This window comes from Podarcis erhardii, assembly GCF_964252035.2.
Source record: "Podarcis erhardii genome assembly, chromosome: 4".
In the NCBI taxonomy this organism is placed as follows: Eukaryota; Metazoa; Chordata; class Lepidosauria; order Squamata; family Lacertidae; genus Podarcis; species Podarcis erhardii.
This window is the reverse complement of record NC_138508.1, coordinates 50,518,075-50,536,009: the sequence shown is the minus strand read 5'-3', so window position 1 is coordinate 50,536,009 and position 17,935 is coordinate 50,518,075. Positions and strand designations below refer to the sequence as shown.

The 17,935-nt window shown below is 38.4% G+C and overlaps 1 protein-coding gene across 3 annotated transcripts in view; it reads right to left on the bottom strand.

The window, feature by feature from the left end:
• The window catches only part of NCAM2 (neural cell adhesion molecule 2), a 215,440-nt gene that overhangs the window by 106,653 nt on the left and 90,852 nt on the right, over window positions 1-17,935 (bottom strand). For all 3 annotated transcript variants that reach the window (XM_081858464.1, XM_081858465.1, XM_081858463.1), the window contains exon 2: window positions 1,449-1,523. In XM_081858464.1, the coding sequence (XP_081714590.1) occupies window positions 1,449-1,523 (75 nt within the window). The remainder of the gene's footprint in view (window positions 1-1,448; window positions 1,524-17,935) is intronic.

Below are 17,935 nucleotides of genomic sequence, written 5' to 3'. Positions count from 1 at the left end.
GATCACCACATGGCACTGAATGATGAGAAAACACAATTCAAGTAAAGCACATTCCACAGTTCAATGCTATTGGGGGGAGGGATGGAGTTGGAGAATACGTAATTTATACAGTTCGTGCAAAGATCAGGGACCATTTTCCAATCAATCAAATCAAAATAATGTCAGACATTATTCTCAAGTGGAGTATCTGCTTTCTAATGCCTACAAATAATTTTTTTTGCTTTCATAAAAGCTCTGCAGGACCAGGCTTCCTGTAGACCAGAGAGTACCTATATTGGTATGTAGCTACCGTATTTTTCACCCTATAGGACGCACTTTTTCCCCTCCAAAAATGAAGGGGAAATGTGTGTGCGTCCTATGGGGCAAATGCAGGCTTTCGCTGAAGCCTGGAGAGTGAGAGGGGTCGGTGCGCACCGACCCCTCTCGCTCTGCAGGCTTTGCGGACCTCTCCGCAAGCAGCGGGAGCACTCCCGCTGCTTGCGGAGAGTTGCCTGCATGCAGAAGCCTGCGCGCGCTGAGCTCAGCGCGTCCAGGCTTCGTGGACCTCTCCGCAAGCAGCGGGAGCGCTCCCGCTGCTTGCGGAGAGTTGCCTGCATGCAGAAGCCTGCGCGCACTGAGCTCAGCGCGTCCAGGCTTCGTGGACCTCTCCGCAAGCAGCGGGAGCGCTCCCGCTGCTTGCGGAGAGTTGCCTGCATGCAGAAGCCTGCGCGCACTGAGCTCAGCGCGTCCAGGCTTCGCGGACCTCTCCGCAAGCAGCGGGAGCCAGCGCTGGGCTCCCATGGCTTGCAGAGAGCTGCCTGTTTGGGGGCTGGGGCGGGGGAAGCTCGGGCCTCCCCCGCCCCAGCCCCGCACCTGGGGGGGGGGAATAATTTTTTCCCTTTATTTCCCCCCCAAAAAACTAGGTGCGCCTTATGGGACGGTGCATCCTATAGGGCAAAAAATACGGTATATATAATCTAAAATAATACAATGAAACATAAAGTGCACACAACATTAAGAATCCAAGTTGATGCATCAAAAAATAATGTCAAAAAATCACAAAATATTAGGTTGAAACTGCACCCTTCCTCACAAAACTCCAGCACACATCTGGTTCCAGGAACTGTCTTATGACAAGGCAAGAGGGCCATAAATATTTGAAATTTCCTTGTTCAACCACTTCCTTCCTTTCATCAGCTCATAGCTTCTTCTTTCACTGATATCTATGTAAGATATTGCCTTGCCCCATATTCTCCAATCTTAGATTCCAAGCCTTAGATATTAGATTCCAAGCCTCAAATACTCACATTCCCATCAGGCCAATCACTAGTCAGTGATTGTTGCAATGAACAACTTTGTTACACTTCCTTAACCATCCCAATGCTTAGCTGCTTCCCTCCAATTGTGTACACACTAGTCACACGTGAAAAGGGATAGAAGTCAAGTTGAAATTAAGCAAATATACATACCTGTGCATGTGAAGAATTTGGATACACCCACACTGACTTCTACCTTGCTGAGGGAAATTGACACTTGTAAAAGTGCTGCAAAATAAAATAAAATTATTATTATTATTATTGAAGCAGAATTTTCCATATGTCTACAAAGAGAAAAACTTCCACATATTAAAACCATAAACAGAATCATGTCCCTACAAATTAGATTCCTCTCTGAAAGAGCCTTACACCCTACCTCTTGGAATACTTCTAAGTAACAAGCGCTACAGACTAATATTTAGAAGCAGGAGCCAAATATTAGGGGCAGTCATACTCATGTATAAAAAATGGGGGGAAACAGTTAATGAGATTTTTTAAAAGAGACAATCACATTATTCTAAACACATCACACCATCTATTAATTTTTAAATACATTTAGGTAAATCCAGACTACGGTAGATGAACTCAATGGTGTCTAAATAATTCAGACCTAAATAAGTAGACCTACATGGTAGTCCTTGAGTGACATTGTCACAGATTGTTACCTGCACAATGTCCCCAAATAACAGCCAGTTGCCACTTGCTATTTTCCTTCTGGAAACAACAACAACAAAACCACCTGTGGCAAAAAAAAAAAGACCCTGAAATGTATTGAATTTTGCCATTGGGATGTGTTTACTACAAGCCAATGTTAGCAGACTAGGGTGAATAAAAAAAATCAAGAAAGGTCAAGAAACGGTGGGGCATATCCATATTTCTCTAACCAAAAGCAGTTCTCTTGAAGGTTTCTTAATGGAATCAGAAAAACACCCCATTTACCATTAATGTTAGTTAACATTGGTTCTCAGCTGCAATGCAGGTCCCCCCCCCCCGACAAGTTACAAAATTTCCATAACACTTTAAAAGACTTGTCATTTGTAAAAGGGGTCATATTCTGTTTAAAGAAATCCATCTTGCTTACTACTCAGCCTTCCCGTTAGCAGAACTATCATAACAGCTGCTTACAAAATGATTCTGTGCCCAGTCTGCTTGCAGTCAACAAGCTACAGCTTTCCTCTCAGCTATCAAACGCACTAAATATTAATGTTTAGTGTGCAGCTACATCTCTATTTTTTTCTTTACTTGATTGTATGTGTGAGGAACCCTGGAAGTTACTAGGACCGTGACAGAGAGACAGAGAGTGCTTCCAAAGGTTAGTGAAAAATAAAAATAAAAATCCCATTTGTGCCCTGCTATCTACCATAAAAGCTTAAAACTCATCAGAATTTTTAGAAGACATCTGAAGGCAGCCCTGAATCGGGAAGTTTTTACTGTTTGATATTTACTATGTTTTTATATGTTCTGTAAGCTACCCAGAGTGGTTGGGGAAACCCAGCCTGATGGTGGGATATAATAATAATAATAATAATAATAATAATAATAATAATAATAATAATAATAATAATAATAATAGATCAATAGCAATGGGCCTAGCTGCAATGTTTAGCTGATTAGTAGGCTAGATTAATGAGTGCATTTTTGTAGTGGTTAAAAGGTTATCTCTGATTAATTATGCTTCACATTTAAACCATTCATTGTTTTTAATGGGATGCAGTCAAGCAAGAAGGGCACCCTAGTGTTGTTGATGTCCCCCTTCCCTACCCAGAGGAACCCCCTGTGCTACCAAAAATATATTTATGAGGGTTGGGGACACTTCAGAGCAGTATGGGACATGGCACAAGAGACTGCAATATTTGCTTGCATTGGGTGCAACCTGTAGTATTGTGATGCTACACGGACAGACAGCACAGCACAGCACAGCAGAAAACCTATTCAGGCATTATGGAAATGGAGTAAGTTCTTCCATAAGGAGGAAAACGTTGAGATGAATATGTTAGCTTCAGCCCATCTCTCTTCCTTTTCATCACCTTCCATGAGTTGGCTGGAGAACCACACTGAAAAATTTGAAGAAGACTGAATTTCCAAGGATTGCTGAATACACTAATATTCATTTGGCACAGATTGCTCCTCAACTTAAACAACATGAGGAGGAATAGAATTTGAAGGCACTGGTATTAAAAATTCTAAACTACACTTATAAATGTAGGCACAACTCTAGTAGTAACAGAATAAAGGAAAGAATATAAACACATGTTCTACATATGGTTATTTAATAATTATAAAATAGAAAACAAAAAAATACCATATGCCCTCTTTCCCCAGCCCAGCCAGAAGCATCATTTCTGGCAAGGCTTTATGTAAATACGGTTTGAGAGAATTAAATATAAATAAATCCCTGATGCAGATTAGAATCGAAAAGTATTTCCTTAGTGATTAGTTGAGCAATCTGTGCTTATGAGGTAGTTAAGCAAACTCTATTACCGGTTCATGGAATGTTCTCTCATCAGTTATTTGAAGTATGACATTTAATTAAAATGAAAATATTCTGAAGGGATATCAGTGTCCAAAAAAGTTTTATGTCATGACCAGATGTAAAGCTGTAAAGACACGACAGGAAGTACTAAGATGATGTGATGAAGCTACTGCGTAAAAGGCAGGAGAAGATCAGTTCTAACTCGCATTTATGCTTGTGCAGCCCATGGTTATTCACTTGTGGAGCATCTATCACATCCATCCCCCTGCTGGTTTACTGTGGTCAGAGCAGGGAGGTGAACAGCCCTTCCTACCTCTTGACAACAATGGAGGAACATATTACAGCGCACATGTTTCTCCTCTCTGCTGGTGGAACAATAACTGCAGTGGATCTGTAAAGAGGCGTGTTAGGGAACTTCTAGCTGGTTTAGACATCCCACCAGTGTGCATTCATATCTGCTTCTGGAGTAACACTTACGCCACTTCTTTAAGCCCCTCAAACAGTCAGCTTGAGTGACATGTAAACTTGAGTGACATACAACAGCACTTCCTCCTCCTCTACCCTGCAGTCCCCTATGCACCTTCAAGATCTGCTGAAGCATTGGGGGATCCTAGAGTAGATTTTTTAGAGGTGTGGGGAGAGGAGAGAAAAGGGAAGTATTGTTATACAGTACCCTTAGTATCTCGATTTACACATTATATTTCTCAAGTTGCTTGTGCACTATATCAGAAGTTATCCTTTTGCTATTTACTATTTCTCCATATTTCTTTAATTACTGTGGTACCTTAGCTGTCAAACTTACTCCATTCCGGGAGTCCATTTGACTCCCGGAAGCATTCGAAAACCAAGGCACTCAATCGGAAGCCACAGAAGGCGTGTCAGACGTTTGCCTTCCGAAAAATGTTCGCAAACCAGAACTCACATCCGGGTTTGCGGCATTTGGGAGCCAAGCCATTTGACAACCAAGGTACCACTGCAAGGTACCACTGGTGTCCTACAGACATATTCTACAATAATTATTTTCTTATTTTTCGGTGAACAACCTTAAGCCATTAAAAACAAAATGTAAGATAGTAAATTCCATTTCCATAATATGCTATTGATTGTTACTAAGTGATATCCAACAACAGTCAATTCAAATATTATCTGAAATGTGCAGATGTGTAATAAGATGTTTCTCTATTTCTAAAAGCTAGAAATATGAATCGTTCCTACTCCTAGAACCCATTCTCAAAATTCCCCTTCCCACTGGAAATGTTTATCCATTGAAGTAACTCTATACCCATGCTGTACCATGTGCTTACCATATAAACAGGCTCCATATATGACCTGCTGTCAAGATAGAAGTGTTTCTTCTCTATATTATTATTATTATTATTATTATTATTATTATTATTATTATTATTATTACAATAGAACTGACTTTTAGACAGGTATGTGGCAGTAGTGTATATAATGATTAAACTAAGGTTACCAGATTCCCCCCCCCAATGAATAGGGGGACACATTTCAACTTCAATGGATTTTGTATGGGAACTGATTTGTAAATCTGGGGATTGTCCTTGGGAAATGGGGATGTCTGGTAAGCTTAGATTAAACCTTTCCTATTTGAGAAGTTGGGAGGCACCATATTGTGGAAGCTTCCCAAGTGATTTTGACCCACTGTAATAAATGTGTACTCTATTTTAAAGATGAGCTCAAGTGTTTTGCTTTGCTTTTGAGTTCAAAAACACAAAATTTGCATCCCTGAATGCTCAGCCTTGCTTATTTACGTACATTGATTTTTTATATATATATAAATATTTATTAAGATTTTTTAAATACAAATGAAAAAACAATAAACAATATAACATATATCATAACATAGTTTCATAACTTCTTTGGACTCCCTCACATCTCCCGCTCCCACTTTCATCACCGTAAGTTTTTGCCAGCAATTTATCATCTTGTTTACATTCTTGTATTCCACAAATTGAAAAAATAACCTAACACTTCTCCAAAAAGTTATTTTCTTCAATCTCGCTTATCTTCCTAATTCCATCTAATTTAGTGGTGCCGAATTATTTATGATCTAGCATCCTTCTTAACATTCAACCAAATTACAGTATTTTTGTAAGTAAATCTTAAATTTCTTCCAATCTTCTTCAACCTTCTCCTCTCCCAGGTCTCGGATTCTGCCAGTCATCTCAGCCAATTCCATATAGTCTATCAGTTGCATCTGCCATTCTTCCAGTGTGGGTAGATCTTGGGTTTTCCAATGCTTGGCGACGAGTATCCTTGCTGCCGTTGTTGCATACAGGAAAAAAGTTCTGTCCTTCTTTGTCACCCTCTGGCCGACAATACCCAGAAGGAAGGCCTCTGGTTTCTTGGGGAAGGTATACTTAAATACCTTTTTCAACTCATTATATATCATTTCCCAGAAAGCCTTCACTCTAGGGCACGTCCACCAGAGGTGAAAGAATGTTCCTTCATTTCCTTTACATTTCCAGCATTTGTTATCAGACACTTGGTATATTTTGGCAAGTTTAACTGGGGTCATGTACCATCTATATATCATTTTCATTACATTTTCCTTCAAAGCATTACATGCAGTGAAGTTCAACCCAGTGGTCCACAACCTTTCCCAATCCTCAAACATAATGTTATACCCAATGTCCTGTGCCCACTTTATCATAGCCGATTTAACCATTTCATCTTGTGTGTTCCGTTTTAACAGCAAGTTATACATTCTTGAAAGTACCTTAGTCCTAGGTTCTAACAGTTCTGTTTCCAATTTCGATTTGTCCACCTGGAACCCTAACTTTTTGTCATTTTTAAAAACTTCTTTAATCTGAGCGTAATGTAACCAGTCTCGCACTTTATCTTTTATTTTCTCCAAACTCTGCAATTTCCAATTGTCTCCATCTTTTTCTAATATTTCCCAGTATTTTGGCCATTTGGCCTCCATATTGGGTCTTTTCCGGGCCTTAGCTTCCAGAGGTGAAAGCCACCTTGGAGTTTTGTTTTCTAGTAAGTCTTTATATTTTGTCCAGACATTAAACACTGCTTTTCTGACAATATGGTTCTTAAAGGCCTTATTGATCTTAACCTTGTCATACCATAGGTATGCATGTCAACCAAAAGCATTGTTAAAACCTTCCAAGTCCAATACATCAGTGTCTTCGAGAAGTAGCCAGTCTTTAAGCCAGCAGAAGGCTGCTGACTCATAATACAACCTTAGGTCTGGCAGGGCAAAGCCCCCTCTTTCTTTCGCATCTGTTAATATCTTAAACTTAATTCTGGGCTTTTTGCCCTGCCAGACAAACTTAGAGATATCTCTCTGCCACTTCCGGAAGCACTCCGTCTTGTCCACAATCTGTAGTGTTTGAAACAAAAACAGCATTTTTGGCAATACATTCATCTTGATCGCAGCAATTCGGCCTAACAAAGACAGTTTCAATTTTGTCCAACTGTCTAAGTCTCTCTTAATTTCTGACCAGCATTTTTCATAATTGTCCTTAAATAAACTCAGATTTTTTGCTGTTATGTTTACCCCTAGGTACTTTACTTTTTTGACCACATTTAATTCTGTCTCTCTCTGAAACTGTTCTGACTCTGTATCTGTCAAAATTTTTTTCCAATACCTTAGTTTTCTGTTTGTTTAATTTAAATCCTGCCACCCGACCAAAGTCTTGAATCAGTTGTAATACTCTTTTCATGCTAGATTCTGGCTCCTGCAAAGTCAAAACTAGGTCATCTGCAAAAGCTTTAAGTTTATATTGTTTCGCTCCGACCTGAATTCCTTCCACCAACCGGTCCCCTCTAATCATATTCAAGAGCACCTCCAGAACCGAAATAAAAAGCAAAGGGGAAATAGGGCAGCCTTGTCGTGTTCTTTTTTCAATTTTGAACTCCTCTGTAACCACATTGTTAACTATCAATTTAGCCTTTTGTTCTGAGTATATTGCGTCAATCCCATTTTCAAAACCCCGTCCCACTCCCATCCCTTCTAAGTTTCCCTTCATAAATTTCCAGGAGATATTGTCAAAGGCCTTCTCCGCATCTATAAAAATTAACACTGCTTTTGTATTTATATTTGTTTGCAAAAGTTCCAAAATGTCAATAATGTTCCTTGTGTTAGCAAACAAATGTCTACCTGGGAGAAAGCCTGCCTGGTCCTTATGAATTACTTCATTTAGGACTTTTTAAAATCTACTTGCTAAAATGTCTGCAAATATTTTATAATCCACATTTAAGAGAGAGATGGGACGGTAGTTCTTAAGTTATGTCTTTTCAGCTTCCGATTTTGGTATCAATGTGATAAAAGCTTCTTTCCACGATTCCGGCGCCTTCTTCCCCTCCATAATTTCATTGCTAACCTCCATCAGTGGTTGTATCAAATAATCTTTCAATGTCTTGTAGTACTTGGACGTCAGCCCATCTGGCCCTGGAGATTTGCCCAGTTGCATGTTCTGAATGGCTTGTTCGATCTCTTGTCGTGTTATTTTACAATTCAGGATTGATCTGTTTTCTTGTGACAATTTTGGTAGTCCATTCTTTTTCAAAAATTGTTTAATCTCAGCCTCGTCTTGCGGCCCTTGAGTGTATAATTTTTTGAAATATCTCTGGAAACATTTTCTAATATCCACAGGGTTCTGAATGTTTCTTCCTTCAATCTCTAAATTTGTAACTGTATTTAGTTTTTGTCTTTTCTTCATCTGCCAAGCTAGCAGTTTCCCACATTTATTCGCCGATTCAAAAGTTTTTTGTTTCATTAGTTTAACTTTCCACTCTATTTCCTGGTTTATCAATTTAGAATATTGTGCTTGATAGAGTTTAATTTCTCTCAGAATCGGCTGTGACTTCGGATTTGATCTTAACTTCTTCTCTAATTCTTTAATTTTCTTCAAGATCTTGTCTTTTTTCTCATTTTGTGTCCTTTTCTTTACAGCATTCTGTTGTATCAAGAACCCCCTCATCACAGCCTTGCTTGCGTCCCAGATGATTATTTACGTACATTGAAATCAACAAATCTGTTTCCTCAAAAAATGCAATTTTGTGATGAATCAATAAATATTCTTAGACAGAACCTATGCACATTTAAATAGGTCAACAAGAAAATGCATGATCTAGTTAAGATGCCTGCATTGCAGGGGATCACTTCCAACTCTACAATTCTATGATTCTGTGATCATTAATTATTGCAGTGGGAGGAGAAAGATTCGGCTGATTAATGTCCTCTGCATGGCAACCTCTGCCATCCTCCCAAGTAGCTTTATGGCATCAGCTTTTGGCAGTTTACTGCACCTGCCAGTTTTGACAAAACTTTAAACTCTACTGAGGTCATTTAGAGTTTATTTTTCCTCCTCCCATATTTGGCAAACAACAGTCTCCAGAGTCCCAAAGGTAATGAAGGATGTTTGTTGTATTTTTTAAGTGTTTGCCATTAAGTTTCAAATGGGATTTTTTTTTCATTTGTTGTTAAATCAGTTATCATATGTATTTAAGAATTTAGGATTTATTCACAAAATCACTGAGATTTATCAACATGAACTGAAAACAAGTTGACTAATTCTGAAGAGTGATTCTAACTTGTTTACCAATGACTACTCTTCATTATACTGGTATTATTATGTTCCTAGCCTGACTGTGTGTAATATTCTTCGTTGTATCATCAGGCAAAGTGATCTTAGTTTCTCTACTTATGGGACTGAACTAGAAGTCACACAAAGTTCATTCAGCCCATGGGATTTTCAAGATGTTTCCAGTGTAAGAAGAGTGATGCAAGTGTTTCATCCTTTGGTACAGAAAATAAATATATGGATGCAACAAGCCAGAACAAATTAGGTGCATTTAAATCCCATTGTAACCAACAAACTTTTAAAATTTATGGCACTACCTAGTCAAAGGTAAATATTTTAAAGTCTGATTTATCTAAAAGGAAGCCTAACTACAAGCTTAACTCTCTTCTGTTGAAATCAGTGGCACTTAAATATAATGAACTTTGGCTTGATAAATTATGTTAAGAAGTAAGTCCCAGTTTCAATGACACAACCTGAGAAGTTGCTATCCTTAGCCCCAGCCTGAGCAGTTGCTATGGTAATACTGTGCTGAACATTGTTATATGCAACCTTTAGTAAGCTGGTATTCTTTCAGTACCTATGCCATTTTTTAAAAAGCATTATTTATGCTAAATTGTGTGTTCTATTTTTCAAGGCCTATATGGACCTTGAAAAACTATGTTCATAGGGCACATTCTTAATTCCTGACTAAACACAGCTACACACCTAGGATTTGGTAGCTACCCTTTAAATTGAGAAATGCTTTGAGTCAAGTTTTGAAACCCAAAATTTTAATGAACGATCCTAGGTGTATAACTAGTTAGTCAATGATTAAGAATGGGGCCTATAAACATTTTCAGAAGGCCCCTGGTGTCCTGGCTCAGTTTAATACAGAAATTTGTATTAATATGTGATTAGCTTCACATACATTATTAATATTAGTTGTAACCTAACTTTCAGAGGTACAAAATGCCCATCTCTGCCCATTCATTTTAATTGGAACCGGTGAATCAGCTCTCTTGAAAATACACCCTGGGGAATAGGAAGCCCACACTTATTTTGAATTACACTATACTGCAGAGAACTTTTTGTAGAATCAGTGCAATTACTTTAAGTTAAGGTAATTTGGGGTCAGAATTCTATTACATATCTTGAACTTAATTTGGACTATCTTAAAAGATTTTTTTTTAAATGAAGTGCTTAGGATTCTTGCTAGGAAGAAAGTCTAATAGCACTAACATCCTTTTTTGCAGGAGTCGTAACATTGTTTGTAGTAGCTTGGATTCAGAGGTCTGGAAAACTGTAGATGGCGGGCAGTAAAAACCCCTAAAACTCTAAGTAGAAGGCTTCTATTTAACATTTTTGGAATACTGTATTCTCTTTTCCAAGCTATGTCAAAGCTGTTTTGCAAATTAATAAAAGCCATTGTCCACACTGCAGCACCATATTCCCTGTGGGATGTTCTGATGAAACGTCTGCTTTCCCCTACAGTAAATGCCTGAATATTATTGCACAGAGACTTCTTTATATAAAAACAACAATAAAAAAGACAATATTGCAGGGTCTTACTCTTTTACATATCATAACAGATTCATTTGAGATCTTTAACAGAAGAATGTAAATGTAATGTTCACTATGGAATTATGTTCAGTTGTTTGTATGCAGTAAATTATAATTTATCTTAAACATTGTTGAACTAAAACTTTTCAGCCATTAAAGCAATTGCTAAGCAAAGCAGCAGGCTTGCTGCTCAGAAAGTCAGCGGTTCAAATCCCTACAATGGGGTGAGCTCCCATTGCTCAGTCCCAGCTCCTACCAACCTAGCAGTTCGAAAGCACATCAAAGTGCAAGTAGATAAATAGGTACTGCTCCAGGGGGAAGGTAAACAGCATTTTCATGCACTTCTCTGGCTCGCCAGAAGCAGCTTAGGCTGGCCACATGTCTGTGGACAAACACCAGCTCCCTCGGCCAGTAAAGCAAGATGAGCACTGCAACCCCAGAGTTGTCCGCAATTGGATTTAACGGTCAGGGGTCCCTTTACCTCTAGGTAAAGCAGCAGTATGCTGTGCTAGAAAGGCAAAAGTTGCCTAAAATCTAAAAGGGTTTGGGCTCAACTCAAGAGTGAAAGGCTTGTAAATTAGTGATCTGCTATGCATGGCACTACTGAACATGCTATTTTAATGCCCCAACATTTACAGTTTAACTATGATTGTTTCCAAATTAGCATTGAGCCATTTGTTTCAAGCGACAGTATTGAAATGGAGTAACATTTCCGTTGAAATTATTTCAAATAAAATGGAATGACATTAAAGGAGGAGTAAAGAAATATAAAGCATCTAGCCATGTTTTTGTTCTCCCTGCACTGTTGGAGCAGATAGAACAAACCTGGGAATTGAAGATTTGGGAAAACTGGTGAACTCAAGTGCTGCTTATGGGATTCTCAAAGACATCTCTGTGTGGTCACTGTGAGAACAGAAAACTAAACTAACTGCTTGGGCCTTTGACCTAGTCCAGCAGGGTTCTTCTTATGCTTTTAATGTCTTTGAACAAGTATATACATTTATATGGGCTATCTTCTCTTCCTGCTCCTTTCCCTTCCCCTTTCTTCTGCATGACTGCACAGAGCATGGTATGGCACAGTCTATTGTGGGTCTCCCCCACCTCAGGTTTCTTTCGTTGTGCTTTTTTTCCTCATTTTCTTATAATAGCATCTACTTCTGCAATGTCTGTAGTCATACGTCTATTGCCTGTTTGGGATTGCTTTTTCTCTTTTTAAGAAAGTAAACGCTTAATGAAAAGTGCATAACTTTTTTCCAATAAGTGCATGGATTTTGGCTACGCAAGTATCAGCACTAATCCCTGAAGACAGAAAATATAATAAATGATTCATCCCTTCTCTAAACACAACCTTCCAGCAATCTTTCTAATATCCAACACAGAATGTCTTTTTAAAAATCATCATTTAACAAGTGAATGAGTTACTGGGGTATATAGATCTGTTATACAAAATATGGAAGAGAATCAAATACGGGGAAAGGTAATGAGTAACTAAATAAAGATGATTTTGAAAGGGCAAGATACACCTCTCACATGGGGTTTGCCATTCCAGAAAGCTGAATATGATCCATATTCATATATCAATACATTTCCAGAAGCAATTTGTTTTGCACATACACAAAATCAATGAACACCACCATAAATTAGAGCCTAGAAGCAAGAGACCTCAGTGCCCAGACATTCTAAAAATCCTTAGATTGGCATAAAAAGTCAAATTACCTGAAAATCTGCTCTCAACTAACCCTGTCCCTCCGAAAATAGCTAAGAAAATTGCTTAATATTATCTGAAGAAATAGAGAATAATAAAATAAAAAATGCTTCTATTGTAACTAACAGCAGGTAGGAAAACCATAGTTCTAACAGCAGGTAGGAAAACCATAGTTTTTTATAATTCCCTTCTGAAAGAAAATCAGCACAAAAATCCATGAAACGTTTCTCCCTGATCGACTGGTTTGCATTTGTGGGGAAGTTATATTATTTTTTAAATGGACAAGAACTAAAAAAACCTGCACCGATAGTATGCAGCAGTACAATTCTATATACCATGACAGTAGTCCATCACATCATTTCCACATCATTCATTTGCATTTGTAGACCCATGGTTAGCTCACAGCGCTTACTCTGAATCTAAACTGTAGCATGTGTGAGTTTGCTACTTCTTTCTCAAGAAAGGGTAAGTAAAACCTTTTAAATGAGTTTGGTGCCCTCTTGTCTGCACACTTTCTGTTCAGTAAGTGCATACTGGCAAAAGTTCTTATTGATACACACCTTGTCCTTTCCTCCTAGAGCCAGGTTGAAAAGATATTCAATATTACTAACTTAACTCAACAACCCCCCCCCCATGCACAAACTTCACTTCTGCCAACCAAAGACAATCAACCACACCCTAGGCCACCCCAACCTCTCTCACCACAAGGAAACACAACAAGTGAATAGAAAGAGAACCTACCCAAGTGACGCTTGTACAAACCCCACACACATACACTAAGTAAAGGAACATAAGCTTTACCAACCCCTCTCTCCCTCCCCCCTCTTTTCTTCCCAACCCTATACTGCATATCACACCAATGCTTCACAACTGATGTAACTGATCTGTAGAAAACAAAACCTGAAGAAAGAGACAATGTGTGTGCTTTTGTAAACCAGGAAGATCTTTAATAAGAAATATTTTTAGAAAGAAAGAAAGAAAGTCAAAGATATGCCCCATAGGAATACCATGGAGATAAAATTAGCTAATTCTTCTAACAGATATCACAGATTAAGTCCAAATAATTTCCAGTCTTTATGAAGAAACAGAGGAGGGAGAGAGACAGAGAGAGAGAGAGAGAGAGAGAGAAGGAAATAGCAATTTTGCTTGTGAGCCCTGATATGAGATGCAATCTTTTTGAAAGTTTTCAGGTCCCCCAACCGACCTTTCACAGGTAGAAGGGGCAGCCCACCTGATGATCACCTAACATCATGTGATTCGACTTCAAAGGAACAATCAGAAGTCTACTTGCAGTGCTCTTCCAATTCTTTCCCTCCAACTGCAATTCAACACTTTTTTCTCTTGGGTGCCTTTTTCTGTGACAGAACCATTTTAAGTGTTTTAAATTATGTCAGTTGGTGCAAAGGAAGAATAATGAAAGCACTTAGAAGTTTCATTTAGGCCCCACACTTTTACCTATCCCACACATAACATCAGGTGACATCAAGTGCTGAACAAGTAATTGTGGTCTGTGCAAAACCATATCATGGCCAAACTGGGGAGGTTTGGTGGGCCCGCCTTTTGTTCTAAAATTACACACACAAAGGCACACACTGTATTTTGTATCCTGCATTCAAACAAGAAGAGGATACATTCCCACAATTTCAATCCAATGTTTTTTGAAGGTTTAGAAATCATTTTCAGTCTCTCAACTAGTAATTTTCCCAGGAGAAACAATGAAAATCCATGGGGACTCACTATGATTCAAAATTATAATGTGTAAGAAATTTGACTAATGAAGAGGATTAAAGAGTTAGGTGGTCATGCTTAGTAGGAATTATATTATTTTAGTATATTTCTCCTTGGAATAAAGCACACATGCCTGAATAAAAATTGGATTACATATCAAGCATGAACTAATAAAAGAAATAAATGCACAATGGATAGTGGTATTCTACATTTGGCAAAATGTTGTTGGCTTTTGTGGCTTTTACCACAAAAATGACCAACATGCAGAACTCATTTCCAGTTTTTCTAGCTGAAATGCTGTTGGACTATCACTGAGCTAATGGCCCTTCCACTAACTTGACATTCATTGTTCAATTAAAAATAAAAAAAGATGAGGAAGATATGATAAAGAACACAACAGGGCTGTAAACTTCAGAATTAAAAAGCATTGTCAGAATTTTGTGGACACCCATTTGTGGGGGGGGGGGGGAGTGTATTCTAGCTAATCTCAAATACACACAGATCCTTGGGAAAATTTATTGAAAAGCAACCGTTTTTAAAATGAAACCATATTCAACAAGGAAGAATAAAAATACCAATTCTCATCTTTAAAACGATTCCAATTCGTAGGTAAAAAGATGCACAATTCTAGCAAGTGTAATTTAAATTGAAAATAGGTGTTTCCTATATTGTAACAACACAAAAGAAGCATAGCTATAGAAGCTATAAAACAGCATAGATTTCTAAGATTGTAAATTCTACATACACCTTACCGTACTTTATAGAAAGTCCCACTAAGGTATGAGTAAGGATACACAGGATTGCCCACTTTTGAATGCCTGAAAAGTGCTCTGGTATATTTTTGTATAATATATGTAGTGTAGATGGTTTTGAATTGATTAAAAAATACTTTCCACATACCTGCTATCCAGACTGAAGAGCAAATGTATATGGTGCATTTAAATAAGGTAGTGTATTATACCAGTAGTAGATAAAACAGAAACTGCAACTAATTCTTTCTAGACTATGACAAAATTGTTTGAGGTAATTTGCTCAAACAATGATTAAAAAAGCACTTGGTGTCACTAAAATTGAGAGGTTTTTGTTTTATCCACAATACCTAGATATCAATTGCCACAATCCAAAACACTTTACAACTACTTCCATGAACCCCAGAGGCACTTGTGCTTCTTGAGGAGTACCATTTTTTTAATCCCTCCAAAAGTTTCAGTGGCATTTACTATAGGCAGCTGGGGAATGCCTGCAATTTCTCCTTTTCTTGCAGTAGCTCCTTGCCTGTACAACAACACTACATTGAGATGTAGCATAATTCCAAGACAGGCCTTAGGGTGTGGGGAATGGTGACTATCAATGGAGGACATTGTTCATGTAGTGTCATTCCAAGGGCATCCTGGGGGATAAATAAAACAGGCACTGCTGCCACAAGCACAAAATGGAAAATATAATTAAAGTGATAAAATAGAAGAACAGCTGCCAGTGATAAGTGTAAGTTAACACTCCAAAAAAAAGGGGGGGGGGAGAAATTGTTTTAAATTCTCCTTGAAATACCCATTCACCCCAATTTAATCGGCTATGCCCTACAAATCTCAGGTTCTCATTCCTTGTCCTATTTCAGGTGTTTGCTACATCTAGTGTTTCTTGGTTCCAGTCACAATTTTTATATAAAAGGATTAGTCTTTCCCCAGCAGAACAGGCATTTTCAGATTGCCATTCTTGCATACTCAAGACACCAGTGAGAATCAATAAACACCCTGCAGGGCAGTATTATATACAGTAGTGCAACACTAATGTCCTAAAATTATGCCCTAGGTTGAAACTTCAGGGAACCTCTATTAGTATAGGCACCACTAATCAATTAGCTTAAGTTACAAAATAAAAATAATAATGAATTACATATATTACATTGCTTCAAAAATAAACAGAATGAGCAAGGAAAGCGGGCAAGGAAAATAACAGTACTATGTTAACTGGTACATTTTAGGAGTTTGCTTGTATGATTAAGTGCTGAAACTCTGCTTCATCAACTGCAGCTTTAACAACATATCAAATGGAAAGAGGGTGCCATTAAGAGATAAGTACTTTTTAGACTTTTGCACAACTCCAGTCTGCAGTACCCCTTTTCTGATCTTGACCAGGCAGAGCTCCAGATTATTTGGGATAGGAATAGGGCCAGCCCAATACATTTTGGCACCTGAGGTGGATCTCAAAATGGTGTCTCTCTCCACATCAGGAAAGAAGGTGCTACAGAATAGCTATGTTAGTAACAAGGAGGGAAGAAAGATCCACATTGGGGTCTGCTTCCCCTGTGGATTCTGCCACCTGAAGTAGTCGTGCCTCACTTTGTATCATGGATGAGCCAGCCCTGAATAAAGATTGGCATCAGACTGTATTTCCCTTAGTGATCTTGCCACCTGAAGAGATGACTTCACCTTGCCCCATAGGTGGGCTGACCCTTGATGGGGGTATGGAAGGTATCCTACCACAGATATTAACTGCAGTCTTCAACTGATCTCAAGCATTATGGAATGTTTATTTTAAAGCTTGGAAGTCAGAAACAAAGCAGTACTGAACATAACAGTAAAGGTAAAAAAAGAGGAAACCTGCTGTGAATATCCTGTTTCACATTACAACTGCAGTACTCTTAAGTGACCTCAAATTTCAAGAGGACTATCTTAAGAGTAGTGTTTCTCAGATTTCTGACAGCCAACACAAACTTTTTTCTTAACTGAAACAGGAACTATATTATTAGGCCTTCCAAATATTTACTCTAGAGTAGGAAAGAGGAAACATTGCAAACTTTGGAAAGGGATGATACAAAGACAATCACGTGGAGATGCAATAGCGGAGAACTTTTCTGAGATGTGGGGCAAGAAAGGAAGAAACCAAATGATCTTATCATGGTACCCTGTTCCTGCTTTAGTCAAAGCAACACAACCTGCCTGCTTCTTCCACTGCTTTCTACTCACTCTTCAAAAAATGGTGTGTTGGCTCCTCAGAAATGAACTGAAGCAACAACAAAAATGTGATTGGTTGAAACTGTCCAGAATAAATTCAGATTGATCCCATGACAACAATCAAAGTAAAATTGGGGAAATATTTTGAAGTGCTTGCAATGGATTTGTTGTGGGTGTCAGTCTGCAGTGAACCACTTTATGCAAATTAAAGCAAATAATTATTTCCTGATTGACTGGCTTGAAAGAAGGCTATATGGTTGGTCTTGTTGACCTGCTTCAACACTATTTTTCCACGAGTAATTATCTGTGGGGTGGGGCATGGACTGGGGCTTGTCTTCATGATGATGGTTACAAAAATGTTCATTTCTCATAATTCACAATAAGAATGCAGGAACAACTAGAAAAGCCTTGGCTCCTCTCACCTCCAATAAAATCACAGCATGCTAAGTAGTTGTAGTAGTAATAAAAATAATAACAATAATGCCTTTATTGTCAATGTATAACATGTGTACAGTGAAATTAACCAAGCCTCCCCCCCCCGAAACACTCCATCTCATTGCATTCTGTGTGCTTGTCGCACAACATACCATCCCCAAAAGTCAGTTGCACTATATTATTTTCCGTTCAGCAGCCTAACAGCCCACGGATAGAAAGTGTTTTTTAGCCTGTTGGTACGACTG